We start from the raw sequence: 16129 nt of genomic DNA, 5'->3' as shown, positions 1-16129 counted from the left end.
ATGGGCAGTAGGGCGGGTCGATGAAAAAAGTTTTCAAGTGAAGAGCGATTTTCCTACGGGCTGATCCATAAAACGGTTAAAACATATTTTTTGCGAATTTTTGAAAAGGAACTGGGCGCGCCGTCCACGGTTTTTCGAGACCACTTTTGCTAATTTTTCTCGTTGTTTGCAAAATTTAGTAGGAAAAAATCGAGAAAGATACTATATTTACCACTTTCCTAGTTCTACATGCTTACCCCCACCTCTTCACAAAGTTTGGAAACCCCAGTGGCAGAATCGTGCTCAGAATAGCGATTAGCATCGGCGATCTGAGCGCAACGAAACCAGCGCCATCTATTGAGCGAGTTTGGCATAACATTGGTTTTGACGGCTTTCCGACCGTTAAAAGCTGACGCAGCCGCTGCCAGGGTAAATTGCCGCTGCCACGTCGGGTATATGGTGTTCTTTGGTGTTCCTAAGTGTCTGGTGTTCCTTATTTGACACTAGGTGAGTTGTACCCATTCGATCCATATACTAAGTTGCTCCGGATGCTATGTGATTTCGCCAAGAAAACAGCGAGATGCTTAACTTTGATATATGTTTATCAGTTAAATTAAGTTTTGCAGACAGATAAAATCAGTCCAAACCGTATGATCATTTTTGAATGCAATGTAGCCAGCCACCTTACCGTCCTAGGACAGAAAATCACACTTCGATAATTGATTCAAACGCCGGCATGAGAGCGCTGCATTGCGTCCTGATGGCACACATGATGTAACTGAGACGTGCTCTCTTAATAACAACAGCGTATGCTGCCTAAGTTAGGAGCCGGACGGCTCGCTCCACTGCCTGAGTAGTGAGTATGGGTATGCACCGGATCGAAATTAATTTGCTAAGCAGCGGGTCGAAGGTCACCCTCGTCCCTCTTCCAGCGAGATTGCTATTGGTGACTCTGTAACGCGTTTTTTGGACCGATCTATGAGCTGCATGTAGTGCATGACTTGTTTATTGCAAAATGCTGATAGAATCGCATATCTTTGTCTCCTGCCTCATTCACTTCTTATACTTTTTTGCCGTAAGTGTCTCGAGTCTTTTTATCACCATTCCTTAGTTCAGCAAGCATCGCAGCGTATGCACTGTTTGCTGGCTGTCTGTATCGGCTAGTGGCAGTCCAAAAAAGTTTCCTATAGTGAGCCCGGTACTTATTCCTGTCGATCACTGGGCAAATGACACAGACCGATGAGCTGAGAGGTCTCGCAATAGCGGGATGCTTTGGAGTAATCCGTCTCTGCAATGTTTACTCCGTAATTTCGGACCACATTGGGACATAGTGAACTACATTGAACTCGGTGATAGTTCGAAGCTGGTCAATATATGTTGTATGATGGGCGATCGCGACGGAATACGTAACTTGCAAGCTGCCAACGTAAGCCATTTTACCAAATTCAAGGGCTCAAGCTTCCTTACTGACAGCTACCTCAGGATTTGTCAAGAGGTGAAGTCTGCTTCCGGGCTGTTCAGAAGTGTTCTCTGATCTGGACTGCATGGCGTTGCCCGAAACGGCACGAACGGTTCCTGCTCGATGCACAGGCACTCTTAGTAAATGGTCCACTGATCGGCGCGGCTTTAGTCCAGTGGCTTTTCCACAAGTCTTGTAAACTTGTTTAATAATTTGGCCCTTGTCTGATTTTGGTGTAAAATAGAATAAGCACTGACTACCGGCTCATTTACTGAAGCAATATGCTCGTCCAGCAGGCTCGTCCTAGCCGATGATCCAGCACGGCTATCCTATTTATCATGATAAACGACGCATCCTTATGCACGTAAAATGCAGAAGGGCATTTCCTTTGTAATCACTTGCCTATCCGAGAACAGAATGTGAAGTGTCACCGAGGACCACCACGCGGCATTAGTTCCGTTTCGACATGGAGGCTCCTTTCCACTAACTGCAACAATGTCACATGATTGGGATCACAAATTGCGCCGGCGACCGCTTAGCAGCTAATACTGCGGAGGTCAGTTTCCCTCAAAGCTCGATGCTCCACTGCTTGTTGCGGTGGCCCAGCCCCAATAGGTCATCAAAATGGGATCTGATGGTCCGATGAGAACGCGCGACTCGGGCAGTGATATGATACGCGGATCGCCGATCAGCAGGATACCTCGCAACTCATCCTCAGTCTGCTGTCAGATGAAGCCGGGCTAACTTAGTACTTATTCTGCAATTGAGCTGCTACTGTTCAGTTCTAACACTAGGTTTGCATTAAAAAAGGTTAAATTTACATGCAAGAAATCGAAGCCAAAACTGAAAATAATGCTGCTGAAGTCTCAGCGCAGAATTAAATGACTAATAGGTCCAGCGGACACTATCGCACTTGGCGATTAATGGCTGTGCTAAAGTCAGGTGAACCCCTAATATGTAAATTTCATGGCTAATTTAATTGCAATTGACAGCTTTCACGCTATATACGCTCCTGTGCCTCACGTTTTTTCATCAGCGTCCTAAGATCGCATCAGCAGAATGCATACAGTGTATCAGCCCAGTGCACCCTATTCGTCCCTATTATTCGACCCTATTCGTGCACCCTATTCGTCGGTCTATAGCGGTGTGCCAAATTTGAGTGCAATCGACCCGGCCGTTTTCGAGATCTGGAAGCGACACCCTGCACGTGCGCACGTGCAGCCTAAACAAACGTTTAGGCTGTAGGCGTAAGACGCAGGCGTGCAGGGTGTCGCTTCCAGATCTCGAAAACGGCCGGGTCGATTGCACTCAAATTTGGCACACCGCTATAGACCGACGAATAGGGTGCACGAATAGGGTCGAATAATAGGGACGAATAGGGTGCACTGGGCTGATACACTGTATGCATTCCTATATTGCACTGTACTGTCTCGACCGACGCAAGGTTAACAGTCCTCTCAAGAGATGGCGCTGCGATCGAGTTGCGGAAAACCGATACAGAGAGCATGGCACCATGGCCACAGTTAGAGAGATACAGCCAACAGACTTACAGAATAGGTTGAGGATTGAGGAATAGCTGAAGCTTCAAGGTATATATTTGAAAATAATTAATTACATGATATTTGTGCTCAAAACTCGCGTGCAGTGAAAATGTAGCGAAAAACTCGGTTGATTAATTGGCTGCGGCGACCCGCAACCTCAACCAAAAAAATTGAAAAAATTCACACAGTCTTCTTGTGACATGCTCCGTAGGAATTTTGGTCTTCATTTTGTGTCCTCGAAAAAAAGTTCTCGGATGACCCGCCCTAATGGGCAGGGCCTGGTGGGCATTACAATATGCACATCGTGATTGGTGTCATGTGATTCAAGTCAATATCATGTGAAAGCTCTGTCTTCCTACATGATGTGTTTCGGTACACTATTTGTTGTTGTTTTGTTAGTTGAAATTTTCTTTGTTCTGACATTGTTCTGTTCTTTCCTTACAGTTTCGGAAAAAGAGATCCGGCAATGGTGAGTGTTGTGTTGAACTGATGACTTACAAACCGTATTAGCTCATGTCTCATGAATGCACGTACCAATTTTAATTCAACAAATTTAGGATGTCAAACGTATACCTAAGTCTGGTTCAAGTCTACCGACACACCAATCGTTAATCTGTTTTCAATTTAACCCTCGCCGGCACAGGCCATTTTGCGTCCTTGGACGGCACAAGGGGGGGGGGGGTACGACCCCCCCCCTCGCGTTTGTCCCCTGATCGAGCTAGAGCTTCGCGGAAAAAACGAGCGTGTTGCCCTTCACGAGAGAAAGCCGATGATACCCAATTTTAAGGTCCTAGGTCATCGGGTGACCTTCCAGGTCAGGTCAATGACCCGAAAACCGGGAAAATCGGGACCTGTTAGAAAGTCGTAAATTGTGGCTGCTATGTGGTTTTCCGGGGTGCGATCACGAATATCGTATTAGTTTTGATCAGAGATGATGTCTTTAAGCATTTAGACCAGGTCGGGTCAGGTCAGGTCAGGTCAATCGGTAGGGGTTGTGACGGGTATTCGTAATACGTGTCAACCGCCTCTGACAGCTTCGTAACATGTTACGAAGGCACCAAAACTACTTCGTAAATGTTCAAATGGTTGCTAAATTCGAATTCAGCTCCAAAAACTAGCCTAGAAACATGTAAAACTCGAAAAAGTGAACCGAGGTCATCCGAGGTCACCAAAGGTCAATGACCTGACCTGACCTTCAGGTGACCTTGACACCCACCCTAATGTATGGGAGCAACATCAAATCACATGTTTGAACGTTTGAAACCACGAAAAGCTTGCAAACGCGCGGCTAATGCGAGCCGACATACGCCGAATCGCGATTCCGGCCAAACATGGTCTCGGAAAAAGGTCACAGGTCAAAGGTCATTTGGGTCAGGGTCATGAAATTTTCAGGGTAGGTGTAAAATTGATCAATGCGAGGGTACTGAAAGTTTCGTTGCGATCGGCCGCTTTTTACGCGAGTTATTTGCGAAAAAACCTTAGGGGGGTGCATCAGCCCCCCCCTGTGCCGGCGAGGGTTAAGGGATTTGGCCAGCACTGACCAATGATCATGCTCGTATGATGTATTACCACCACACACGACTGGCGAGTATCAGTTTCACTGGTTCACTAGTAGGTACCAGTGTCAGGGCGGCCGAGGTGAGAGGTGCCGCAGCGGTGGCGCCTGTGGCGGCGGCCTGGAGACCGCCACTCGGGGCCCAACGACCACCGGGGGCCGTTCGGACAAATCACCTCCCATCCATTCCGGCAACTGGCCACCGACCGGCGCCGCAGCCGCTGACCGTTCCTCCGCCTGCCGCCGCTGAGTGTGTCACCCTCCCAACGAGGACTGTTCCGCAGTGGGGTCTCTGACCGTCCCACCGTGCCTCTCAGGGCCGTCCCGCCGTGCCGCCACACCGGGCGTCCCCCCCCCCCCTCCCCGTGCCGCCGCCTACCGTTCTACCATCCCACCATGCTTCTGACCGTCTAACCGTACATATCTGACTGTCCCATTATGTCCACCTGACCGTGCCGCCGTGCCTTTCGTTAATCCCTCCCCCCCCCCCTCTTCTGACCGATACTCAACAATCCCGACACATGTGACGCCATTTGATGGTGGCTGGAACTCATGAACTGCTGGGTCTTGACGGGATGATGTGATTTTTTGGGGGAACTCTTTCGCTTAAGTGTATCAAATGCAGGTGACAAACATTCAGTCTGCTGTTTTTTTTTTTTTCAGGCATAAAGGCTTCTTGAAGGACTGTCCAGACGGCCTCCTTACAGAGCAGGTATGTGAGTGAGAAGAGAGAGAGAGAGAGAGAGAGAGAGAGAGAGAGAGAGAGAGAGAGAGAGAGAGGGGGGAGGGAAACAAGAAGAAGGACAGAGACGCATGTCTACTGTCTATCCATTTTGATCCTTTACATCAAGTCTGACGGTGTAATTACGGTCGGGTTCAGAGGCTCATCAGGCGCCGGTCTACCGGACGCTGTTTGATGCCGTGTCGTAATTGGAGACCCTATCAGATGAGTGGCAGGACGGAGCGAGGAAGCCAGACAGAGCAGCGTCAGTATATGACACGGTGGCTCACCGGAATAGACATGCCACGTGAAATGGCAGCACACAGGAGATGATATGGTAAAACTGGCGCCGTTCGCTGGAGGAGACGGCCAGACCTGCCGCCGAAAGTACCGACCTGCCGAGTATGCGGCGCTGTCCGCCGGTAGTGACGGAACGACCTGCTGCCGTCCGCTATTGGAAGTACGGGCCTACATGCTGCCGGTGGGGACGGACCGACCTGCCGCCGTCCATCGGCGCTAGCGCCAAGGCGGCGACGTCATTAGTCGCTGGCAGGAAGCCGTAGGAAGGGCCATTAGTCGAGAATCGAGCACCGAGCCTGTACGGTGCGCCGGAGGATTGGATTGCTGCTCTGACAAACACAGGCGCTCGCTAACTGATTGCTGACCATACGAGTAGCACGCACAAGAGAACACATGCTTACAGACTATTGGAACATATACAGGGTGGAAAGTAATTACGCGAACATGTATTTTCTTACAATTTTGACCGTCAGTGGAGCATTATTATGAGTACGGGCTGTCATGGAACATAATTGGTCGTGTTTGTTGTCGCCTCATCTACCAAAAGTGACCCAACTTTGAACAATGACCTGGAAGGTCTTAAACACCTCTCGACTTAAAATGGTGCAGACACCATACGCTGCACAAGACCGAAATGGGCAAAGAGCTCAATTTGGAGCTGCCAGGGAAAGCGTTTATGATTATTTTCGCTGGATTGGCGGAGAAGGGATTCGTAGTGGTCTCAGCACCAGCATTGCACAATTATACGTTTTTTTTAACATAATAACACTTGAGAGGACTTAAAAAGCAAAGCCGTCCGCGCGGCAGCAACCCCTCGGCGAATTCTGCCGCCGGGCGGGTGGTCACCATGTCGGCGACAAAACGACGCCAGTCGACCCGAAAACTGGCAAAATAGCTTACTCTGGCCGGGTACCCGATCTAAGATATCACGATTCGCACATTAATACGCAAAAATTCGAAAATTAAGTCGTACAAACCCTCGGGATGACCAAAATTCACGAATTAACAGCAGAATTGTTAATTGAAGCTTTTCAAAGACAATCAAAGATGGACAGAGGAGGACAGGCAGCTGGATTTGTGGTTGGGTGAGACATCTGTGAAACTGTTTCATCCGTCAAACCTGCAGAACAACTGCTCTGAGGGCTGCTGTTGCGTCCTATGTCCCGTCCGTCCCAACCTTCAAACATCCGGCAAAGGAACACATCAGTGGGTCACGAGCCCCCGGGTGGTGTCAGAATTGCGTGTAGCGCTAAAAAAGGTCACTAAAAATAAAGTATACAACCGGTGGAACATCCTCCAAGACGAGTGTCTCTGTCTAATCCACCGTGCAACGAAAGGGACAAAATGACTGAGCGCACTTTTGTGCCTGACGCAAAGAAACTGCTCTTCGTGATTGGTGAAATCCTTACTTTCACGGCCAACAAAACGCAATACTGGTGCTGTGAGAACCTGTTTTTCTTCAGGACATACAAAAGCTGATCTGGGAAACGCCTGGGCCTCAATTCGATTAAAAATCTCCAGATGACTCCTCAGGAGACCGTCTAAAAGCTGCAAGGAGCCACCAACACCGATTACCTCACTGGACAGTGGACAGCTCCATAAGGTGTGGGCTGAGCTTTGGCCAACAGATCTTCACATGCTGATGTAAATCATGCCGGAACGCCTATGTCAATGCATCGCAACTAGATAAGGATAAAGTAAAACATATATTGTTTATGTCACCGCCGTTTTTTTCATTACTAGAAGACGAAAAAGTATGTTCGCGTAATTACTTTCCACCCTGTACGTTCATGACGTAGAGGAAGGCCTGACAGCAAAAAGCAAAGGTGGTTTTAGAGCATGACGGTTCGAAGGACCAAAAGATAAAGAACAGGTTCTCGGAAAGCTAGGATCTTATCTTGGGCTCTCAAATCCCAATACAGTGCATGTGTGCTGTCATCACCCGATAGTTAAATAACGGGACCGTGCTCTCAGCGTTGGTCATCAGCCGCGTCCGGTCGGGAGGTCGGTGGTGTTGGCCGAAGGACCCACAAGGCGAGCTGCGCAGCTGACTGATGTCCCCCTACATCTTTGACCACCGCCCTCGGCTGCATGGCTTATCTGCTCTTTATGGGCGCCCAGCCATCATAATACCATCACCAAATGCGTTCAGGAATATAGGCTGGCTTTTAAATGTCGGCGAACTGAGCGGCATTATATCCTGCAGAAATGATGGCCAATAGCGGAAGGTTATTGGCCGCAGAATCGTTCGGTCGTCCCTGGACGCACAATAGCGTAACAGGCTATATCTGGCACGCAGCCAGGAAGCCGTCCAAGCAATAGCCGGGCGCCACGGCGCGATCGTCAAACAGTTGCATTAACTGATGCCGTGGATGGGAGCCTCAGGCAAAGGTCGAGAGTGTCTGCGAGCTACACAAACGCTCACATGGGTGACTGTTTCAGCGGCAGAACGGCACAATGAACTCGATATAAACTCGACATGCAGTAATATCGGTGATGTTAAGTTAAATAAGATGTACAAACTATGATCGTATCATCCCCCGCACTACAGAGTCTATCACTATGGAGCTTGTATGCAAATGACAATCTCCAATTAGGCACTAGTGACTTTGTATTGGTATATAAACTTTCGGTACTATGTTGTGATGAGTGCCATGTCACTGTGCCATCACTAGTGTGCGCCATGGCTATGAACTCAGAGATGTGATAACCATGCCACGTTGTCGTTCGTCTGCGACATTTCTCAACAATTTCCAGAAACACCATCAAAATACATCAGATGCCACCAGCCTTGGGACCGTTTCGGCCATTCGTTTTGATGCTTTTAGCCGAGCTACTCGGGGCCAATGGCCAAAGTAGCCGGATAGACGTCAAATGGAGCGGAAATATTACCGATAGAGCTGCCCGGACCGTTCATAGAGCTGCCCGGACCGTTCAGCCATGTACGAACACGCTACGGACTATTCTGGGCAGATATATGGTACACTTATTATGAAATGGTGAGCCTCGGATATCACCCTGTATTAATTATTAATTCATTAAGGTTCATTAAGTATGTTGCAACGAACATGCGTAATTGTACTCATCTTTATAATTTCTTCCTACAAGCACGTAAAACGTGCCTCACAAAATGTGGTTTGGTTTCAGGGGTTCATCAACATATACAAGCAGTTTTTCCCGCAGGGCGACCCGACCCGGTTCGCCACTCTCGTGTTCCGGGTGTTCGACGAAAACAAGGTGAGAACCGCAGCTATAAGGCGCGCCAAAGGAATGAGAATACTTTTTCAGTTCGTCACAGACGTTCTGCAAAAGTCTCATGTATTAGGAGGGTGGATAATTGATATGCATGCACCTTTTTAGTATGTGCTCCTGCATATGACTCTGTTTGCCTTACATCGAAGGTCATTTGCTACCCACGGCATTAGTCTATTTACGGTCTTGCAATCAGGAAAACAAACTCCCTCGTGACATTAGCCTTCGCCCAGAAGCCATCAAAGCCATGCGGTGTGCCACCGTAAAAAAAAATATCTGAACAGATTTTGTCTAGTAATACTGCCCCCCAGACCGAACCCCTCCCCGGCCCCACCTCGAACGCCTCCCCGACCCCACCCCGAGCCTGTCCAATTACTGTCTGGGGCGTTATCAGCCGGTGCAGCGCCAGTGCCCCGGGCCATATCCATCGACCCCGTATTGATATGGGCCGAGTGCTATACAGCGGCCCACCTGGCGCCGGCCTGTGACGCACCCGGGCCGTCCATACTGCACCCTATCTGGGCCGACACTCGCCCCCTACCCCGCCGTCCACTCCCTGCTGCGGATATCGCACCGACAGCGCGGCCTCTCGCCGAGGAAAGGTCGCAATAAATAGTCTGTGAGCACGGAGCTACACAGTCTGACACAAAGCTATCAAGCATCACCCGTTTACTTGCTGATACGAACATGGCCACTTACTCTATGTACATAAAGTTAATTATTTCATATCACGCAGCTGCCGCCCTTGGTTGACTCCAGCCACTGCGGAGGACGTGTCTGCATTACTGTGGAGGCTGCACGTGGACCTGACATGACCCGTGACGTGGCCGTGTCGTTCACAGGACGGCAGCATCACGTTCGAGGAGTTTATCCGAGCGTTATCCATCACGTCAAGAGGAAGTCTGGACGAAAAACTACACTGTGAGTATGCAATATGCATGCAATGTCCTGCTTAGACGCCTCACGGTCGTCCTCAGTTGCACCCAAAATGTTTGCACTGGTGATAAATAACCTAACACAGCACCTTATAAATAGCTTTATATTTACTGCTGAACTTCGGGAAACACAACTGAAGGCCCTTTCGAAGTTTGAAGTGAAGACAGACACCAGACTATATAAATGAGGATTGCATCATATACTTCATCATTGACTTCGGACGCCTGATCAGCTAATTTCGGGTGAGCATCAAGTTTTAGAGTTTGTCCCTCAAAAGTTCCCTGGAGACGGGCACAGCCCACCAATCCCATCGACTTCATCTGGCCTGTACCCCTCTGAGATTACCTGCAGGTCATTCCCATCTACAGAAACTTAAAAGCGTGCCTACTTATCAATTCCATTAGAGAATGACACATGCCCCTGACACTTAACTTCCGATGCCGCTCTGACACTGGCATGTGATATAGTTCAGTGACAGCGCGCGACGTGTACCTGACACCGGGTCGTGTCACCCGGCCGACGGACACCGAGCCGTACCCCATCACGCGATGTTGCCAAGGCTCTCAGCTGATCCCACTGGCTGCCGGCATTCGCATGCCAATGCCAGGACGTTGCATGTCACTTCAGCCCGTCACGACGCTGCAGATAGTCTGCAGGAAGTCTTGGAGACAGTTGGTAACCGTATACGTGCCCATGAAACAGGCTAAGCTGAGATCGAGCGCAGCATGCATACGAAATACGAGTATAACAATTTGTCGCGGAGGATAACTATTCCTTTGGTGCCAAGATGATATGTTTGTTTGTTTATGAAACAACAATAACGTGAGTCTCGTCATTTTCCGTCGCTTCCCTTTCTCATGCACCGAGCTTCATCATCCATCCGTGGGCGTAAACGTCCAATTCGTCTTTCTGAACCACCCTTTCACACCGTCTAACTCCTTCCGTTATCGTCCTTTGCATTTCCTTCTCCGCCCGTCCTTCTCCGCTAGGCCTCAGTTCTGAACCACGCAAACCACGCATCCACCGTTCCGCGGTCGGCGTCCGCTGCACCTAATAACGCTCGCAGCTCGATGAAAAGTTGCCCGGGGCGGCTCACTCCCTCCCCGGCCCTGCTCAGTCAAGAGGCAGAGCCGCCGGGAGCCGCCAGGAGCCGCCGGGAGCCACCAGGAGCCGCCGCTCCGCGCAGAACAAAGACAGCTTGCACCGCACGCCAACAGCGACGACCACATGAATGGCATCGCGCTATATAGGAAAGTTAGGGCTACAGGACATGGACCTTACACCCTAAAGGAAATCTGAAAATAACGAGAACTCAAACTGGTGACCGCAGTGGCTTAAGTGTCTTCATAACTCTCTTTTTAATAAACAGGGTTTGTTTACCTTGCTGAGCTCGCCGCCGCTCTGCACGCGAGACTATCTTTCTCCCTCCTCTCTCTCTGATTCCCTCCTTCTCTCCCTCCCTTCTTTCTCTTTCCTTACCTATCTTTTCTATCCCTTCCCTCTCTCTCTCTCTCTCTCTCTCTCTCTCTCTCTCTCTCTCTCTCTCTCTCTCTCTCTCTCTCTCTCTCTCTCTCTCCCAGGAGATCTCTCCCGTGTCCCGGGTGAGCCTATAGCCGCCGCCCCGGCGATGAACGTTCCGACACCCCGTCACCGCGGGACGCCAATTGATGATAACAAATACGCCGAGACATGCCGCGCGGCCGACACTGATATTGGCAACCGACACTTACCCGAATGGATAGCCGCTCTCTCAAAGACGGATGGCGCTCCGAGGCCCTTTGACATGCAAATTCGATAGCAGCCCAGAGCCTTTCCGACACCCTGGTTCTTTGAAGTGGTAGTGGACCCAGGCCTAAATTTGTATCAAGGAAGCATAATATGCTTGTCAGTAATACCACAGGCTTTGACGCCACATAAAGACGAAAAGCAGAACAGAGTCGATGCGGAGAGCTGGTTTCCATACCTATCAGTATCTTCAGAACACTGGCGATAGCAGCATGGCGAACAGCTCAGCTCATATCGTGGACAGTGGACACAGAGCATCATTTGCTTTTAAAAGTAACCACAAGCATAAATATCGTCATGCTTCGCTTCGACATAAAATACATGTCTATATTATGTCTTCTTAGAACTGATCTGTGATGGTGTGCGATTTTTCGAGCCAGCTTAGCAGGGATTAGAATTTCTCCAGAGCCGCTCTGCCGGGCTGCGGCCGGCGGGACTTCGCTGGCGGCGGCTGATTTTGTTCGACCGCCGATATGGTCGATCCCCTGTGTCGATGTCGTGTCACTGCGGGCTCGCGATGGGCCCGGCCGGCGCGGGCTGCTGCAGGCGGGCGGGGCGGGGCGGGGCGGGGCGGCCCGCTGATGAACTGGGTGACAGCCCGTCAGTCGGACCGGCCGGGCTGCTGTCTGCCACCAGTCGCCCGCGCACGATGGATGGCCCTCCTCTCCGGCCAGATAGTGTTCTTCCCTAGACAGACTCGTTCATCACCGTCGTCCCGCGCGGCTGGCCCTCAACGCCCCGGCAAAATAAAGACGTGAACTGCCTTGCCGCCGCACAAAGCTGAGCCCCTCAGCCATGCCATTTAGAAAATTAAGTTCATATCTGCCGAAAGTAAGTTTGTCTTAGATACAATGAGATTGAATTCACTAGATGTTCCAGCGCATTACGTGTTCCATGCGGCAAACGCTGGGTAGTGGATATCAATGTTCCAATGTGTTCGTGTAGGCATTAGTTTTCGATGTTCGAATCAAACACAAAAACCGACAGCTCGTACGTGATCTACAATTTCAAGGCGTCCAGCATTGACTTGATATATAAACCATTGTAAAATGGCATGATTCAACGATATAGGCTTCTATAGTCCTGAAACTGAAGTACAGCCTATAACCGAAGGAATGAACGCCAACTTTACCGATGTTAAGTCTACACAAATATATTTTCAACTTTGTCAACCGTTACACCACTCAAACACAATCATTCAAAAGTTTGCGGCCGCTGACGTCCCGGCTCTATCGAGCGTCGGTATCATCTATCGCCTGTCTCTGTGTTGGCCCATAAACTGGCGCAGGCGGCCCCTTCCCACGCCCCCGGTGCCGCGGCGATCGACAAAACTGGCGCAGCCGAGGCGGTGTCGGCGCGTCTCCTCGCCACCATCTGCAACTGCCGGCCGTGCTCCCGAACGGCAGGCGGCTGACGATCCTCCACAGAGCGAAGGCAAAGGTCACACAGGAAATAATGATCGAAAAAAGACACACGGACAATGGCCATGATCGGACAATGGACACATGACAGACAGTGTTGTAAATTGAGAGGCAGCTCGCATAGAGACCATATTTCCTTTGATTTAGTGGGACGGTATGGCCTGGACTACGTGGAATGTAGATAGTTACCATGAAGAGTGATTGGTATTGTTATAGCAGGCGTCTCACATGCTGCCACCGGTTTGGGAAAAGTCGCTAGATTCGTCAGGTCTAGAGATATTTCTACCAAGTCGCTATATAGGGTAATCACATAGCGGTGATTTCAAAAACGGAGTCAGTTTTTTTCCGAGCTGGCGGGGGGGGGGGCGTTTGGGGGGGGGATTGCCCCCCTTGCCGATAGCTCGGGAACGGCTGATCGGAGCCAGGCTTGCAAGGCGGCGTTGGAAAGCGGTCGAGGAGACAAGCCTAATATAGTAATGCAAACTATCATCGAGATACTGGGGGGGGGGGGGCGTAGGGGGGATTGCCCCCCTTGCCGATAGCTCGGGAACGGCTGATCGGAGCCAGGCTTGCAAGGCGGCGTTGGAAAGCGGTCGAGTAGACAAGCCTAATTAGTCATGCAAACTATCATCGGGATACTGGGGGGCGTAGGGGGGATTGCCCCCCTTGCCGATAGCTCGGGAACGGCTGATCGGAGCCAGGCTTGCAAGGCGGCGTTGGAAAGCGGTCAAGTAGACAAGCCTAATTAGTAATGCAAACTATCATCGGGATACGGGGGGGCGTAAGGGGGGATTGCCCCCCTTGCCGATAGCTCGGGGAACGGCCTGGCTCCGATCAGCCGTTCCCGAGCTATCGGCAAGGGGGGCAATCCCCCCTACGCCCCCCCCCCAGTATCCCGATGATAGTTTGCATTACTAATTAGGCTTGTCTACTCGACCGCTTTCCAACGCCGCCTTGCAAGCCTGGCTCAGATCAGCCGTTCCCGAGCTATCGGCAAGGGGCAATCCCCCCCCAAACGCACCCCCCCCCTAGTATCCCGATGATAGTGACTTGTCTACTCGAACGCTTTCCAACGCCGCCTTGCAAGCCTGGCCCCGATCAGCCGTTCCCGAGCTATCGGTCAAGGGCAACACCCCCCCCACACACACACACACGCCCCCCCCCCCCAGTATCCCGATGATAGTATGCATTACTAATCAAGTAATTAGGCTTGTCTACTCGAACGCTTTCCAACGCCGCCTTGCAAGCCTGGGTCCGATCAGCCGTTCCCGAGCTATCGGCAAGGGGGGCAATCCCCCCAAACGCCCCCCCCCCCCGCCAGCTCGGAAAAAACTGACTCCGTTTTTGAAATCACCGCTATGTGATTACCCTATATAGCGACTTGGTAGAAATATCTCTAGACCTGACGAATCTAGCGACTTTTCCCAAATCGGTGGCAGCATGTGAGACGCCTGCTATCATAATACCGAGTGATTGATTCTACTTGCAAGCATTCGTAGAAAATGTTTTAGTTGGGTTCAAGACAGGAAGTTCAATTGTATCCTTTGGCGGTATTTACGCATTGATAAAGATTCAATTTATGGTTAAGTTGCGCAATACCCATTAAGCTGTTATGCTACTCGCTAAAATAACGAATGGTATCGGAAACATGGAACAAAATACCGATTGATATCGGAAACAGCAGCCCAGCAGTGATGAATACCAGAAAAGTAAGCGAAACGCATTTCCTGTTTTCCCTTAACCCTGGAATTAAATCACTTCAAGGTTATTATAAGCAGAGATATAGCAAAATTGGCGCCCTCATCACACTCAATTACACTCAATTACACTCAACACTTAGCAATCAGTATTCACCCAGCCGCCATTTTCTGAGACATTTCCCTCTGTCCGTCCGTCCGCCCGAGCTCAAGTGGTCTGTGCCGGGCGAACTCCCGAGCCAGAAATAGCCTGGAAGGGTAGGCTGCACCGCAATACTCCGGTGCTCGGCGGGTCTACCTACCGATGCTGCCTGAAGGACCGAGCGGCAAATATGGACTCGTGATCGTCAGGCATATTAGATTGGAGACATTCATCCAGTGTCGAGCTGGAGCTGGCGATTGGTGTGAAAAAGATGCTTTTTAGTCAGTGTAGCATACTCGTATTATGTCTGAATGACTTATTATACGTTCTCAAGGAGCGCTACTACAAACACTCGGTGGTGGCCGACTTCGTGTTACGTCAGAAACATTTTTAGCCACAGTTACCTAATACCTTATACCTTATACCTTTAACTCTACAAAATAAGCATATGCAAGCTTAACTTACATGCTCTTAATGAATAATAAGAAGTTGAAAGGGTCACCTCTCTGTTCAAGGATAACATCAGGGGCTTATTTTTGCCAGATTTATAAGATTGGCGTCAGTAAAATCAGCCCCTGTTCCCTGTTGAATATAGACAGGCAATTCGAAGTTCAATGTTTAAATTTCAGAGATAGTTCATTCATCGTTATACTGATTATTCATTATCTTCATTGTGTTATTATTCATGTATGCATATTGAGGTGATTGTGTGGTAGCTGGTATGTGTGTGAATGCATCATGAATGCATATGCGTCTCTAGACTCAAAATGCAATCCGTCGCATTTAACATGATCTTTCTGTTTAGTAATGCATGTTTATCGTTTAATAAATGCACTGAGACTCGATTCAAAACTCAACAGGGCCGTGATTACTTATTACGACTTCTTGTTTTCACCATTTTTATGTCCAGGAAAATTCTCAAGCTGTTTATCAGCCTCGATCACGACAGCATACCGCTGTGGTTTGAGACCTCACCATTTATGTCTGGTTATGTCGTCTATATCGTCTATGTCGACCCGCTGCAGCGAAGAATCAGGTGACATTCGCTCCGGTTATCGTTGGCGCTGTGGATCACGCTGAGTAGGTCAGCAGGTCGGGCCTGGGAGGACCCTGTGGCCGGCTGGCAGTCACTCACCGGCCCTGTTTGATGGCAGTCAGGAAGGGAAGACCGGCTCGTTCTTTTGACAGACGCCAGGCCGCCGGGTCCGACCGCACCCGCTCGGTGCCCCGCTGCCTTATTTGCTCGTTGTCGATCCGTCCCTCCGCACACCCTGACCTCGATAGCGGCTCTATATTGCTCTGTATTACTCGGCCGTCGGTGAAATGTCGCGCTACCTCGAT

At 50.0% G+C, this 16129-nt stretch overlaps 1 protein-coding gene across 1 annotated transcript in view; it reads left to right on the top strand.

The window, feature by feature from the left end:
• The window catches only part of LOC122364516 (frequenin-1-like), a 34802-nt gene that overhangs the window by 12945 nt on the left and 5728 nt on the right, over positions 1 to 16129 (top strand). Inside the window, exons 2-5 of the mRNA XM_043334948.1 lie at positions 3424 to 3448; positions 5198 to 5246; positions 8703 to 8792; positions 9650 to 9728. Coding sequence (XP_043190883.1) covers positions 3424 to 3448; positions 5198 to 5246; positions 8703 to 8792; positions 9650 to 9728 — 243 coding nt within the window. The remainder of the gene's footprint in view (positions 1 to 3423; positions 3449 to 5197; positions 5247 to 8702; positions 8793 to 9649; positions 9729 to 16129) is intronic.

Source organism: Amphibalanus amphitrite, unplaced genomic scaffold (assembly GCF_019059575.1).
Source record: "Amphibalanus amphitrite isolate SeventyFive unplaced genomic scaffold, NRLGWU_Aamphi_draft 000680F_arrow, whole genome shotgun sequence".
NCBI lineage: Eukaryota > Metazoa > Arthropoda > Thecostraca > Balanomorpha > Balanidae > Amphibalanus > Amphibalanus amphitrite.
Note: the sequence above shows the minus strand (reverse complement) of the source record. Positions and strands in the feature narration are given on the sequence as shown.